Source organism: Megalobrama amblycephala, linkage group LG13, assembly GCF_018812025.1.
Source record: "Megalobrama amblycephala isolate DHTTF-2021 linkage group LG13, ASM1881202v1, whole genome shotgun sequence".
Lineage (NCBI taxonomy): Eukaryota > Metazoa > Chordata > Actinopteri > Cypriniformes > Xenocyprididae > Megalobrama > Megalobrama amblycephala.
In genome coordinates, this window is record NC_063056.1 from 15,231,747 (window position 1) to 15,245,635 (window position 13,889).

A 13,889-nucleotide genomic window follows, 5' to 3' on the forward strand; every position below is an offset into this window, starting at 1 on the left:
GTCAAGGCTTATTAATGAAAAAATATATAATTGCATTAAAAGGGCAGCAATAAAAAAAAAAAAGCCAGTGTTGAGCACAAACAGGTATTTTCATCTTCAGAAAGATCTTTCTTTCATGAGAACTGTGACTTGCTTAATAATGTGGAACATCCTCTAAGTAGGGTTTCCATAGATCTGGCAAATTATTTTGTCTGAGATTGATACCAGTTATCTAAAAAGACATGGATAAACAAACAAACAAACAAACATTTTCTTAGAAAAACTAAAATCTGAATGTTTATTCTACTGAAATCTTACTGATATGTCACTTGCATAATGATTTGGAACGCAGTGTATTCATATATGTTACATAATTGACAAACAGCGTTCTATGTATGTCAACAGGCATCTATTGCCAAAGCCTTTTTGCCTGAAATGATTCACAAATATCATATTTTGTGTATTTAAGTTTTTTGTGTTTTCCCAAAAACTACAAAATATGACTTATTCCAACAGTTTAATAGGGTGACAATATCTAAATAAACCTTAAATGAGTAATTTTGTATTGAATTTTTCTTGCTTTCATATAGCATTACAGTTTATAACATTAAAATGTTCTGTTTTACTTCAGAAATGACTGGCACAATTTACCCCAACGTATTCTCCCCAAAGGCACAACTTACCCCACACCAGGGGCAAGTTGTGCCACGAGACCACTTTTTTCCCAAAAGCTATATTTCTGAAACAATTTATTTCAGATCCAAAGTTAATGTTCTCAGGGATGCACCACATCCTGAAATATATGTACATTCTTAAGTTGAAGGCATTACTGCCATGGCCTCACTTTAAAGTCACTTTGAGTAAAAACTGGCACAACTCACCCCACTTTCCCCTACACACTACAGTTAAATTTGGTTGCCAGTTCACTTTTTAGGGCTTAATCCTGTTCTGAACACACATAGTTTTGTAATTTACACGAGCGACAACCATATTCTACAACCGAATTAACTCCTAAAAAAATTCAGGTTGTGACAACCGCATTTACAAAAATTGTACACGGTGTGTATGGAACCAAACTGAACAACTAGATTTAAATGCGGTTGTCACTCACAAAAACTTTACTGTGTGTACGTGGCTACCGTAATGTTTATAATGCTTTTAGAGCAAGTTCAGTGCAATAGCACTTCTGTACATGATAATTATCTGGCATGTGATGCGTTTTAAAGGAAATATCATTTTCATTCACCAGCTCAGGGTCACACAGACCATCTCCGATGGCCACTCCTTTGAAGTTGATCTTCACTTTGGCAGAAGGATTGTTCTTGTGGATGTAGTAGCCAATCGCTGGAACATACTTTCCTGCATATGACTATGGGTTTAAAATTTTAAATATAGTTATAATGTAAACAACACACTGTTTTGACTGTATAAGAAAGCAAGATTCTGATTGTATCAAGCCAAAATGAGGTCCCTTTCCTCACCTCGCCTGTAGCGTAGAACGGATTAGACTGGAACTCACTAAATATCTGGAAGAACTGAGTCAGGGCACTGAGGACATAAAAAAACATATATATATATATATATATATATATATATATATATATATATATATATATATATATATATATATATATATATATATATATATATCACATGCATCTCACATTATCTTAGAAATACAGAAAACTTTGTCACTGTACCTGTACAAATCTCTGCCCACATCATCCTGGTTTTGGGCAAATCCTCGGTCATCCTCAGTGAAACTCCATCCTGTCCCAACCTTAAAAATAAACCACAAATAAGTATTTAAGATTAATAATTTCATTGAGACCTACCATAAAGACACTGGTCAAAAGTGCTACATTAGTATATTTGCAGTGGGGCTTTGATTTCATACCTAATTCCAAAAAAGTTGGGACACTGTACAAATTGTGAATAAAAACAGAATGCAATGATGTGGAAGTTTCAAATTTCAATATTTTATTCAGAATACAACATAAATTACATATCAAATGTTTAAACTGAGAAAATGTATCATTTTAAGAAAAAAATAAGTTGATTTTAAATTTCATGGCATCAACACATCTCAAAAAAGTTGGGACAAGGCCATGTTTGCCACTGTGTGGCATCCCCTCTTCTTTTTATAACAGTCTGCAAACGTCTGGGGACTGAGGAGACAAGTTGCTCAAGTTTAGGAATAGGAATGTTGTCCCATTCTTGTCTAATACAGGCTTCTAGTTGCTCAACTGTCTTAGGTCTTCTTTGTCGCATCTTCCTCTTTATGATGCGCCAAATGTTTTCTATGGGTAAAAGATCTGGACTGCAGGCTGGCCATTTCAGTACCTGGATCCTTCTTCTACGCAGCCATGATGTTGTAATTGATGCAGTATGTGGTCTGGCATTGTCATGTTGGAAAATGCAAGGTCTTCCCTGAAAGAGACGACGTCTGGATGGGAGCATATGTTGTTCTAGAACTTGGATATACCTTTCAGCATTGATGGTGCCTTTCCAGATGTGTAAGCTGCCCATGCCACACGCACTCATGCAACCCCATACCATCAGAGATGCAGGCTTCTGAACTGAGCGCTGATAACAACTTGGGTTGTCCTTGTCCTCTTTAGTCCGGATGACATGGCGTCCCAGTTTTCCAAAAAGAACTTCAAATTTTGATTCGTCTGACCACAGAACAGTTTTCCACTTTGCCACAGTCCATTTTAAATGAGCCTTGGCCCAGAGAAAACGTCTGCGCTTCTGGATCATGTTTAGATATGGCTTCTTTTTTGACCTATAGAGTTTTAGCCGGCAACGTTGAATGGCATGGTGGATTGTGTTCACCGACAATGTTTTCTGGAAGTATTCCTGAGCCCATGTTGTGATTTCCATTACAGTAGCATTCCTGTATGTGATGCAGTGCCGTCTAAGGGCCCGAAGATCACAGGCATCCAGTATGGTTTTCCGGCCTTGACCCTTACGCACAGAGATTGTTCCAGATTCTCTGAACCTTTGGATGATATTATGCTCTGTAGATGATGATAACTTCAAACTCTTTGCAATTTTTTCTCTGAGAAACTCCTTTCTGATATTGCTCCACTATTTTTCACCACAGCATTGGGGGAATTGGTGATCCTCTGCCCATCTTGACTTCTGAGAGACACTGCCACTCTGAGAGGCTCTTTTTATACCCAATCATGTTGCCAATTGACCTAATAAGTTGCAAATTGGTCCTCCAGCTGTTCCTTATATGTACATTTAACTTTTCCGGCCTCTTATTGCTACCTGTCCCAACTTTTTTGGAATGTGTAGCTCCCATGAAATCTAAAATGAGCCAATATTTGGCATGACATTTCAAAATGTCTCACTTTCAACATTTGATATGTTATCTATATTCTATTGTGAATAAAATAGAAGTTTATGAGATTTGTAAATTATTGCATTTGTACAGTGTCCCAACTTTTTTGGAATCGGGTTTGTATGCTATATATATATATATATATATATATATATATATATATATATATATATATATAATAAATGAGTATACTGTATATACATTACATTATCCATAAAAATGTTTTTCAGAAAAAAAAAAGAAAAAAAAAAAAAAAAAAAAAAAATCACAAAATAGAACAAAACACTTATAAATGCATTAACAGAATTTAAGAAACAAAAAAAATCTACATCTAACATGAGTGAACATGTGAACTTTGACAGCCCTAATTTTAAGAGATATCTAGTCTAAAATAATTAAAATACACTGAACTCACTGGATTGTCGATGTAGAGAACTGAGTAGCGTGATGTCCAGGGGAACTCCCTATAACCCACTGCAGAAAGACAGTAAACGGTCATTCAATCTTTCATAGATTGATTTCAGAAATTATTTTAAACCATATAAAATGTATAGGGTTTCTCCATTAAAGTGCCCCTATAATGCTTTTTCGTATATTACATTTCATGTTGTGTGTAATACAGCTGTTTGTGAACGTAAAAGGTCTGCAAAATTTCAAAGATCAAAGTGAGTTATTGTCTTCCAAAAGAAAGAACCGATTCTGAACTGCCTGAAATGAGTCATCAGCAATTCCAGCCTTACTTCCTTTATAACAAATGTGCATAATGCCAGCCTGTGAACTTCATTGGCTGCCTGTGAGCAGCATCTACTTTGCCCCGCCCTCAAACACTCTTTGCAGCTGAGGCCTGGAAGAGTTTGGTTCATGTTGTCAACATATAAAGAAGACACTGTTTTCTGTGCTGCGAAAGCAAATCTGGTAAAGTAAAAGAGATGGTGTTGTTACTGTTCAATGTATAAGTGCTGAGGAAGCCTCCAGAGCTGAAAATTAGATATGGTAATGAGCGTTTCATTCCCGACACACACTGTAAGGGGTAGACCAATCACAACAGACCAATCAGAGCAGAGTAGGCTGCTCAGAAAGGAGTTTAGAGTTTCTTCATTGAACCGGTTCAGACACTGTGAGAAAAGAGGTGATGCTCTAATGTGTATTATGAGAAAATCGACATGTTTTTTTGACCTTGGATGCATGTAAACATTGTAGGAGACCTCCAAAACAAAATTAGGAAGGAACCTTTAAAATAGCATAATAGGGGCACTTTAAGCAAAACAATCCTTTCTGGCCTAAGAACAACATGCCATTCTCCAACATATTGGAACACAACATAGAGGTGTTTGTACTCACATGTGAGGTTCTTATGTACAAAATATGGGCCGTGCTCCACAAACAAGCCAAACATAGAGGTGCCTCCAGGTCCTCCCTGCAGCCACAGCAGCACCGGAGCCGTCTCTGGTCTCTCCTAAATACAGAAGAACATGCAGCAATAAATGAGTGTGCAGTCAACGTCAATAACATCACTCTAAATCTGTGTACGGAGTAATTTGTTGTGAACGACCTCTGAAAACACCTGACTCTCAAGTGATGCCAACTGACGCAGAAGATACGGTCAGCAGATCAGTCTTATCTTTAGTGCTGTTTGTATGCTTTGTAACAAAACTAAGTGTATAACATTATATTACCTGGGCAGGGAAGAACCAGAAGAAAAGGTTACTGTTGTAGGTCTTGTTCACAGTGAGATATCCTGAGAAGCTCTTAACATTGGCACCAGGAAGGGGTCCCACCAAACTAAGTTTTTTGGCTGCATAAATTAATTTGTATTAGCATACAGGTCAGTGAATTATGATAGCAGTTTTAAAGTCACCATGATATCTAAATAGAAAATTCTTTTTTATTGAATATCGCAGTATTTTTTTTTATTTTATTTTTTTTTTTTAAATGATTCATCTCTTCTCTGATGACGTATTTACTGGCTCAAGGGCGGAAACACCTGTCACTCACATGAGATCATAGAAATTCAGAGCCTGATGAAGTCGGTATACATATGTGTTTAATATTGCAAAATACGCTCGATGTTACAGTCACTGCCCTTGCCATCCAGAATAAAAGAACACATTTGTAAACAACTTTACTTGGACCCATTGTGCGAGCTGTCTCTTTAATACCGTGTGGTTTATATACATGTTGATGCTGATTGGGCTGACATTTTTGACACACACACACACCAAACAAGAGAAAACATATCTCAAACCCGTTGCACACCGTTTCCAGGAAACATCATTCAACCCAGAAACCGTAGCAAAGCATTGCGCACCGGTTTGAGCTTGAGTGTGCCCCAGGTGTTGTGCCGAATTTCGACCCCTTGCCAAATTATTACCCCCCTTGTTGAAGTCACTACCTGATTGCCTAATCCTAACCCCACCCCTAATCCTAACCCCTCCCCCACACATACTCCTAAACCAACCAATACTAGGGGGTAATAATCTGGCAGGGGGGTCGAATTTCAGCACAACACCGGCCCTACATTTTTTCTTGTTCGAGAAGCCATTTTACTCAAATATAGGTCACAATATGGAAAAAAGAAAATCTCAGCTTCCGTTTCATGACTATAATTTGAGTTCAGCTGATCTATCAATTTCTGACTACCTTATTCATATTGAAAAAAACACCTTATAAAAACATTCTTGCTCCTTTTCCCCCCTGTTATTATAAACTTTCTATGTTCCTGTTTATCAGATGATGAATTTAGATTCACGAGGAACTGAAACAATTATATGCAAACAACAAGCATACTGTACCTTCTTCTATCTTGCCTTCCTCCAGATAGGGGGTGAGCATCAGAGGTTTGCCCGGGTCGACTCCAAACTGTGACCCGCTCACACGGCGTGATTTGCGGCAGAAGAATGAGGAACATCCGCGGGAGCAGACGGACTCCAGGACAGCCCAGAGGAAGAGCAGCCTCAGCGTTTGCTTCAGCATGATAGAGTTTTAACTGCAAACCGCATAGAAATATGACACTGGGATCAATATCAAGCATGATATTAAAAGGCTCATATTACCTTCTACCTGTCTTTACATGTCTAAACATATCAGACTAGAGAAACTACAACAGATCTCCCGTCAGTCTGCAAATATGGATCATTAACGTACAAATGCGACACATTAAGTTATGCATATAACAGCAAAACAGAAAATGTGCAGAAACTGTAACTGTGATAAGCTGTTGCTATCAAATCAAATACGTGATAACTCAAATACATCATTGTGATATTTGTTGAATGTATATTTTAATAATTCACAGAGACACCAGATAGTTACCTTGAAGCCAAATGTCAGTCAGAAATCCAGACAGTTTGCATCTGCATGAGAGTGAAGCATAAGATCAGTTTGTTGTCACATGACTATATGGGCGCTGTGTCATGTGATCGCAGTGAACCAGGAACTTCATTTGAGAACATTGACCCCTAGAGGACAATTTGAGAGAAGCAGTCCCCAACCTACATACCAGTTTTCCCATATTCAAAGTACATTTGTTATACTAGTTGTCACACAAGTGAATATTAATGTTGCTATCTTTTTAAAAGTCATTTTCTGACACTGATAATAGTACGTTGAACACAAGTTGATGTTTTCCTCAAAAACGGAGCATGTTGTCACATGGTAGGCTATTGAATGGCACCTGACATTAAACTGTCTGTTGTGGACTTTTGAACAGAATCTAACTAGGTTTAAAAAATACAAACATTGTAAAACATTATGAAACCAAAGCAATTCATTAAACAGAAAAACATTTTATGACCATTTTTTTTGGCCAACAACTAAATAAATTGTATAAATTTATAACATTCAAAATATGTTGCTCCAAACTTGCTCTGACCTTGTATAACAAGTCACAGCTCATTTGAGAAGCATGTAATCCTAATTTTTGAGCATGAGACCTGAGGCCCAACTTTATAATGTCACAGCACACATGTGAGACAAAAAGGTGATTTTGGCCTGTCCGTCTTGACATTGTCGACTGTATCTAACAATTAAAATCATGTAACAATGTCATAATTTTGGCCGATATGTTGTGGTAAATATTGCAGTAATTGATTTTAAATATTAATTAATTGTAATGGCCAAAAATGTAATATTTAGCTGTGTCTAACATTGTATATAAGCAGGTTTACTTCTTGATTTCCCCCCATTATAAAAACGTAAGATTCCTTAAAATGGCGACACCCAAGAACACTGTAAAAAAGATTAAAAGTTACCTGGTTGTCTTAAAATTTTGAGTTCATTCAAATTAAAAATGTGAGTAGATACAATGAAGGTCGATTGGTTTAATCAACAGAAACTCAAAATATTATGTTATCTGAACCACATTTATTATCTAAGTTAATTTAACAAAAGAAAAAAGTTATGATAATCATGAAAAATGATATAATTTTGAAATTAATTTTTAAAAATGAAATAATTTTTTACAGTGAATTAACAATTTGGGCTGCTTCTAGAGCACAAGTAAATGCATTTTACACAAATAGTAGTGTTGATTGCATATATATTTATATTATATATTATTTATATTAAGTTGTGGCAACCATGTTACTATAACTTCCCCTTAAGTCCATAAATAACATAACTTTTATCTTATATAAAAATCTTAATAATCAGCTCTGTTACTGTTACCATGATTTTATACATTAAAGCAGAACTAAGTAACTTTTTTTTACCTTCATAAATAGTTTTCTAAGTCCTTACGATGGTTAATTGACTTGTAGTGGTGTGTTTGAGGCGTGCACTAACCCCCTCTGGCACGTCTACGCCAGAAAACAGCACTTGCAAGTTGAGCTGCGCCGACCCGACACAATCTCGCCTCTTGTTCACGTTCACGTTCACGCGAGAGTGACAAAATGCTTTACGGTAATTCAAAAACACTGTATATATTATGACTTTATAAGACAATTTCGAAAATTACCCACCTCCATCGAGATTTCTTGTACTGTATTTGGAAAACTACTGCGCTGGTGAGCGTTGTAGTCGTTGTAGTCCAGAGCTGCGCTTGGAGTATTTACGACAGCGTGATTCACTGAATGAACCTGTAGGGGGAGCTTCGCAAATCTTACTGAGTTCCGCTTTAAAGAACAGATTATCGATTATTTGTGGAAATACGAGCATATAATCAACAAAAACTCAAAATATGGTGTTATCTGAACCACATTTATTATCTAAGTTGATTTAACAAAAGAAAAAGTTATGATATCAAATCATGAAATTAATTTTTTACAGTGAAGTATATTTGGGCTCCTTCTAGAGCACAAGTAATGCATTTTTTACACAAATAGTAGTGTTGATTGCATACATCAAACGATTTCATTTTGATGTTTATTGAAAATCACACAAATAAATGGTTTAAACTGTATTTATACACTCAAATGTTCCAAAAAAGGCAAACCTCATAGAAAATGAGTAGCAAAAATCAGCTTATATAATATTTAGTTTGACTTTGACCTCCTGAGAATGACAAGCAACAGTTGCTGAAGGTAAATGACCATTTGTTGAGACATAAAAAGTGTAATTTCTTTTCTGGACCTACTCTGTACCATATTCGTGGAAAGTGCAACATGCTTTTTAAGTGGGTGTGACAAAATTACATGTTTTAAAGTGTACAGTGACATGTTATAAACTTCAGCTACAAGCATTTGATGTGTTTAAAATGAGTTACTATTCATGCATAAACCAAAGTGTAGCTAGGCTACTGTATCATTGTTACTGTACGGTGTATTAGTGTTATAGTGTATCAGTGTCAATGTTCCGAACATGTAACATTCTTGAACAGCACTAGGAATTCAACTTTCTTATATGGCCACAGCACACAGTCGTAGGGTATACACTTACAGCATGGTCAGGTAGACAGGAGGAATGTGCGCGCTCTAGTGACGCGCGTCTCTTCCACTTTAAGAAGGCGGATTCACCGTTGCACACACTGTGTGTTTATTACAAGCCTTGAAGTGGCACATGGAAGCGATACAGTAAAATCCCTCTCTCTAAATATGGCGAAACCTACTGGCACTGACAGCGCACGGAACGGCTTGGAAGTTTTTTTGAATTCTGCATTTCATTACGATGACGAGTAGATGAGTTGTCATATTTTCTGTACGTATATTTGATGTTGTACCAACTAGTTTCACCATATGGTTCTTCTGCTGCCACACACGCGCCTGTAAATGCGGCAGCGTTGGCGACTCCCGTCTGATCCGACTCTCACAGCTGGATATTATCGGCTGTTTAGGAGGAACTCTGGAGAGCTACGGACAGGTCAGGAGAGCAGAGACTGAGATGGGAGAGCTGTCAAGCCCTAACAGACGCCAGTAAGCGGGTACATTCAGTGATTTAGACGAGATGGCAGCGTCCAGTAACTCCAGTCTGTCGGGTTCCTCCGTCTCTTCGGGTGAGTACTATTGAATCAAAATGAAACATTTTGTTTGGGAATCTGAAGAAGCACTTGACGTGATTATGGCAGAAAGGATTTGATTGCCAGTTTCATTTCTGTGGTTTTGGATGTAATTAAAGCAGACAGGATTGAACATGGTGAAGAGGTGTGTCATACAGTACCTTTCCTTCATCCAGGACGAACTAGACCAACCTTTGACTTCCTTCACCAATGTAAACGCATATAGTCGTTGATATCAGCAATGCACGGTGACAGAGGGTTGTGTAATGTCACACTCACAGTGCACGAGTTTTACAGGCCACCTCTGTATGATTATATGTACATGATATAACAAACAGAGCAATATGAGTCTTTGGTTTGATCACGATAACTGTTTGCTACATTATGGCGTGAGGTAAAAAAAAAAAAAGTGCTCAGTTATACTTATTGTAAATAAGGGTGTCATTTTTAATCCTCAGTGAAATATCATTGGTTACTGCATGCACTGACATTTTATGTAGAATTAAAAGCATTTTGTATTTTCTCTCTCTCTAATATATATTTATATTAAGTTGTGGCAATCATGTTACTATAACTTCTCCTTAAGTCCATAAATAACATAACTTTTATTTTATATTTTGTGAGGTTTACTATAAATAATCAGCTATGATATTATACATTAAAGAACAGATAATCGATTATTTGTGGAAATACCAGCATATATTGAGGAAACCTGACCTTGTGAATGATTCATCCGTGCATTTTTCTTTTTTTGACCTCATAATTTGTAATCAAAATAACTCACTCTTTCGTTGAAATGACAGACTTGCCCAATCATTTAGTTTGCATACAAACCCTGCCCCTTTCTTTCAGTCGACTGTAAGCTCACATTCAGATCTTCCTCCATCCAATCAAAACGTGATGGATAGAACCAAGTCCCAGCACCACATTGTTTTTCTTTTTCGATAACATTTTCACTCAGATTCACATCACAACACTGAAGTTGTCTGTCACTACTTCTGTTGTATCGCGACTTTAACACTCTACACATGCAGCTTCATTAACATTAATATTAAAGACTTGGTCTGTTGGAATGTTTAAAATCAGAAATTTCACCATTTCAAACCGGAAAAGACTTATTTTGTGGAATGACCCAAGTGTAATTTGGGCATAACAGCAATAGTACAATGTCAGCATTGTTCACAAATTTGTCATCAGTGTCAACTGTTAATATCCCAAGTGCAACAACAACAGTCAGTCCCTCTGAAGATGTTCTAAACTTTAAAAACTGGATTGTTCGGATTATGTTGTGTCCATTTCAACATGTTGTAACGTGGGAAACAAAAACTGGTTTGGACACATCCAGTACAAATGCACTTCCCGCCCATTGTCTCAAGGGATCGCGGTTACAACAGGCATATATCCTAAATCCCAACATTTCAGAATTTTCTGCATCTAAAATGAGTCATCAAATGTTTTCATGGGCGTGTGTTGAAAACTAATTACCCTAAAAGCTGTTCCTCTCTCTGTTTTATTCACTTGAGAGATTTTCTATTATCCTGATCTTATTATCCCCAAGAAATTATTGATGTTGAAAATGAGCTTTTAAAATGACCTGTCATCTTCGTAGCCGAGCTGAATGGTGTTTAAGCTGCTTTATCACATGTGCAGAAGTTTGATCGCCAATATATTATCTTCCACCTACAATTACCTGTTAATTTTCAAAACGTTTGACATAATTTTCACACAGGTACCAAACTGCATCTTTTACCAACTACACACATTTAGATCTACACCCTTGTACACTACACTTGCTCAAAAGTTTGGGGTTGGTAAGATTTATTGATCACAAATACATTAAAATTGTGAAATATTATTACAATTTAAAATAACTGTTTTAATATATTTTAAAATGTAATTTATTCCTGTGATGGACAAGCATCATTACTCCAGTCTTCAGTGTCACATGATCCTTCAGAAATCATTCTAATATGCTGATTTGGTGCTCAAGAAACATCTATTATTATTATTATCAATGTTGAAAACAGTTGTGCTGCTTAATATTTTGTCTTTACTGTCACTTTTGATCAATTTAAAGTGTCTTTGCTGAAAAAAAGATTAATTTCTTAAAAAAAGAAAAAAACACACTGACCCCAAACTTGATATATGTAGTATGACTTATTCACATTTTGTGAGGTTAGATGAAAAATGCATAAACTACCATCCATAAATTGCCTGTAAGACACAAAACACAGTAAATGTCTAGCGTGAGGTTGGATGGAGGTGTGAAAAGCCAGGTGTTTAAATAAACCGATCACAAGTGAGAGGAGAGATAAGGTTGGAGGCGCACTCAGAATCACTCCCACGTAGAAATGCATGTTAACACCCTGTTCTCATGCTGCGCCGCTTGGCGTTGCGTTTGTAAGAACAGAAGGAGGGATGTGTATGATCTGAGGGACATTACACGTCTCAAGGGAGTACAAGTTCAAATAACATGCTTTGTTGAATGGGCGTGTAAAGAATAACCATTTTCAAGTAGGCACTCATTTCATTGAAGCTCAATAGTGACCTTGGGAGAGAGGGAGAGAGGGTTTGTCTAATTCAATTCATGCTTGTTTTAACTCTTCATCCAGACGCACAGAACCGCGATTCCTCCCCCACGCCAAGCCACGGGCTCTTGAGATCCAGTAAAGGGATCACGCCAAGCCATGACTCTCCGTGGTCGCCATCCATTCCCAAATAGATTATCTCACATGCATGTTGCTGAAGAAGCAGAACTGCGCTGTGGCCGCGAGGCCTGCAGAAGGCGGAGAGTCTTTTCTGCCTGCGGTATGGAGAGCTGTCATTAGCTCCGTGCCCCCGGTGTAATCATTGGATGCCGTATACCGCGCCTCTACCAGGCTCGCCATGTCTGTCACAGGAGTATCATTATGTTGGAAAAACACTTTTTTTGGCAGAAACTTTGTTTCATCTAGTTTGTTCGTGTGCAGCGCGCACCCGTTATGCTTTATATTAGCCAAGGACAAGGCTGTAAACAAATGCAGGGCAGAGCGAGATGGATGCCGCTCTGCTCGGCTCTTCTGACATCAAAGGCCAGTTTGAGCTTTGATGTTTCCCTAAAGGAAAACTGGGACTGCAGCTCAGAACTGCAAGCTTGTGAACGATGTTGAAATTATGGGTGATTTCATGGGTTTGTGCTGATTTGATTTCTTCTAATCTGAAGGGGTGGCGTTGACTTAAGCTTGGGGAACTTGACCAGAAGGTTGCTGGTTTAATCCCAGTATGGAGGGAGTCGCATGTCCACTGTACCCTTAAGCAAGACATTTAACCCTAGGTTCCTCCAGACGGATTGTCTTGATAATAAGTGCACTTCAGTAAGTTACTTTGGATAAGACTTTGGATAAAAGCAACTGCTAAATGACTACTTGCGTAATTATGAATCTGCATGGGGTTAATTTTTTAAAAGTCAGCATGGAATGGCATTTACAACCCATTTTACTTCTGTAATATGACTCATATCAGAATTTTCATTATATTAATAATATCATTACTTAAAAATGCTAATTATTAGTAATATTGTGAAATATTATTACAATTCAAAATAACTGTCTTCAGTGTCACATGGTCCTTCAGAAATCATTCTAAAAATGCTGAATTGGTGCTCAAGAAACATTTCTAATTATCGTCAGTCCTGAAAACAGTTTTGCAGCTTTATATTTTTGTGGAAACTATGATAGATTTCTTTCAGGATAAATGTGTTCTTGCTGAATAAAAGTATTAATTTCTTTGTTAAAATGTACTGACCTCAAACTTTTGACTGGTATAGTGTGTGTGTGTGTGTGTGTGTGTGTGTATGGGTCATTGACGAATAAGGTTTTTAAAAGTGTCAAGATATAATTAATTTTGAAGATCTATTAAGTGTTAACAATGAGATTATATGGTTTTTATAATCAATTAACACTGCTTTTGTCATTTATTACAAGATGTACAAAATTTGTCACCAAAATTTCGGTTTTACCGAATGACATTTTTGGTTATACCGAATGATGATATTTTCAAACAATGCTAACAGGCTGATATCTAGCTAGCTAGCAAAAGTACAGTCAAACATGTTATATTTAGTACATGGTTTTTTAAGTATTACAACATTTT

The 13,889-nt window shown here is 37.0% G+C and overlaps 2 protein-coding genes across 3 annotated transcripts in view; one reads left to right on the plus strand and one right to left on the minus strand.

The window, feature by feature from the left end:
• The window catches only part of cpvl (carboxypeptidase vitellogenic like), a 14,700-nt gene extending 7,901 nt beyond the window's left edge, over positions 1-6,799 (minus strand). Inside the window, exons 1-8 of the mRNA XM_048153402.1 lie at positions 6,641-6,799; positions 6,121-6,314; positions 5,005-5,123; positions 4,670-4,784; positions 3,744-3,802; positions 1,680-1,759; positions 1,461-1,527; positions 1,226-1,348 (exon numbers count right to left, since the gene is read on the minus strand). Of these exons, the coding sequence (XP_048009359.1) occupies positions 1,226-1,348; positions 1,461-1,527; positions 1,680-1,759; positions 3,744-3,802; positions 4,670-4,784; positions 5,005-5,123; positions 6,121-6,301 (744 nt within the window). The 5' untranslated portion in view covers positions 6,302-6,314; positions 6,641-6,799. The remainder of the gene's footprint in view (positions 1-1,225; positions 1,349-1,460; positions 1,528-1,679; positions 1,760-3,743; positions 3,803-4,669; positions 4,785-5,004; positions 5,124-6,120; positions 6,315-6,640) is intronic.
• A 2,401-nt stretch (positions 6,800-9,200) lies between these two features.
• Positions 9,201-13,889, plus strand: part of chn2 (chimerin 2) — a 65,319-nt gene continuing 60,630 nt past the window's right edge. Inside the window, exons 1-2 of one of the 2 annotated variants that reach the window (XM_048153205.1) lie at positions 9,201-9,460; positions 9,597-9,755. In XM_048153205.1, coding sequence (XP_048009162.1) covers positions 9,707-9,755 — 49 coding nt within the window. In that variant the 5' untranslated portion in view covers positions 9,201-9,460; positions 9,597-9,706. Of the gene's footprint in view, positions 9,756-13,889 lie in introns of both variants that reach the window. The other variant, XM_048153204.1, reaches the window with a different exon arrangement.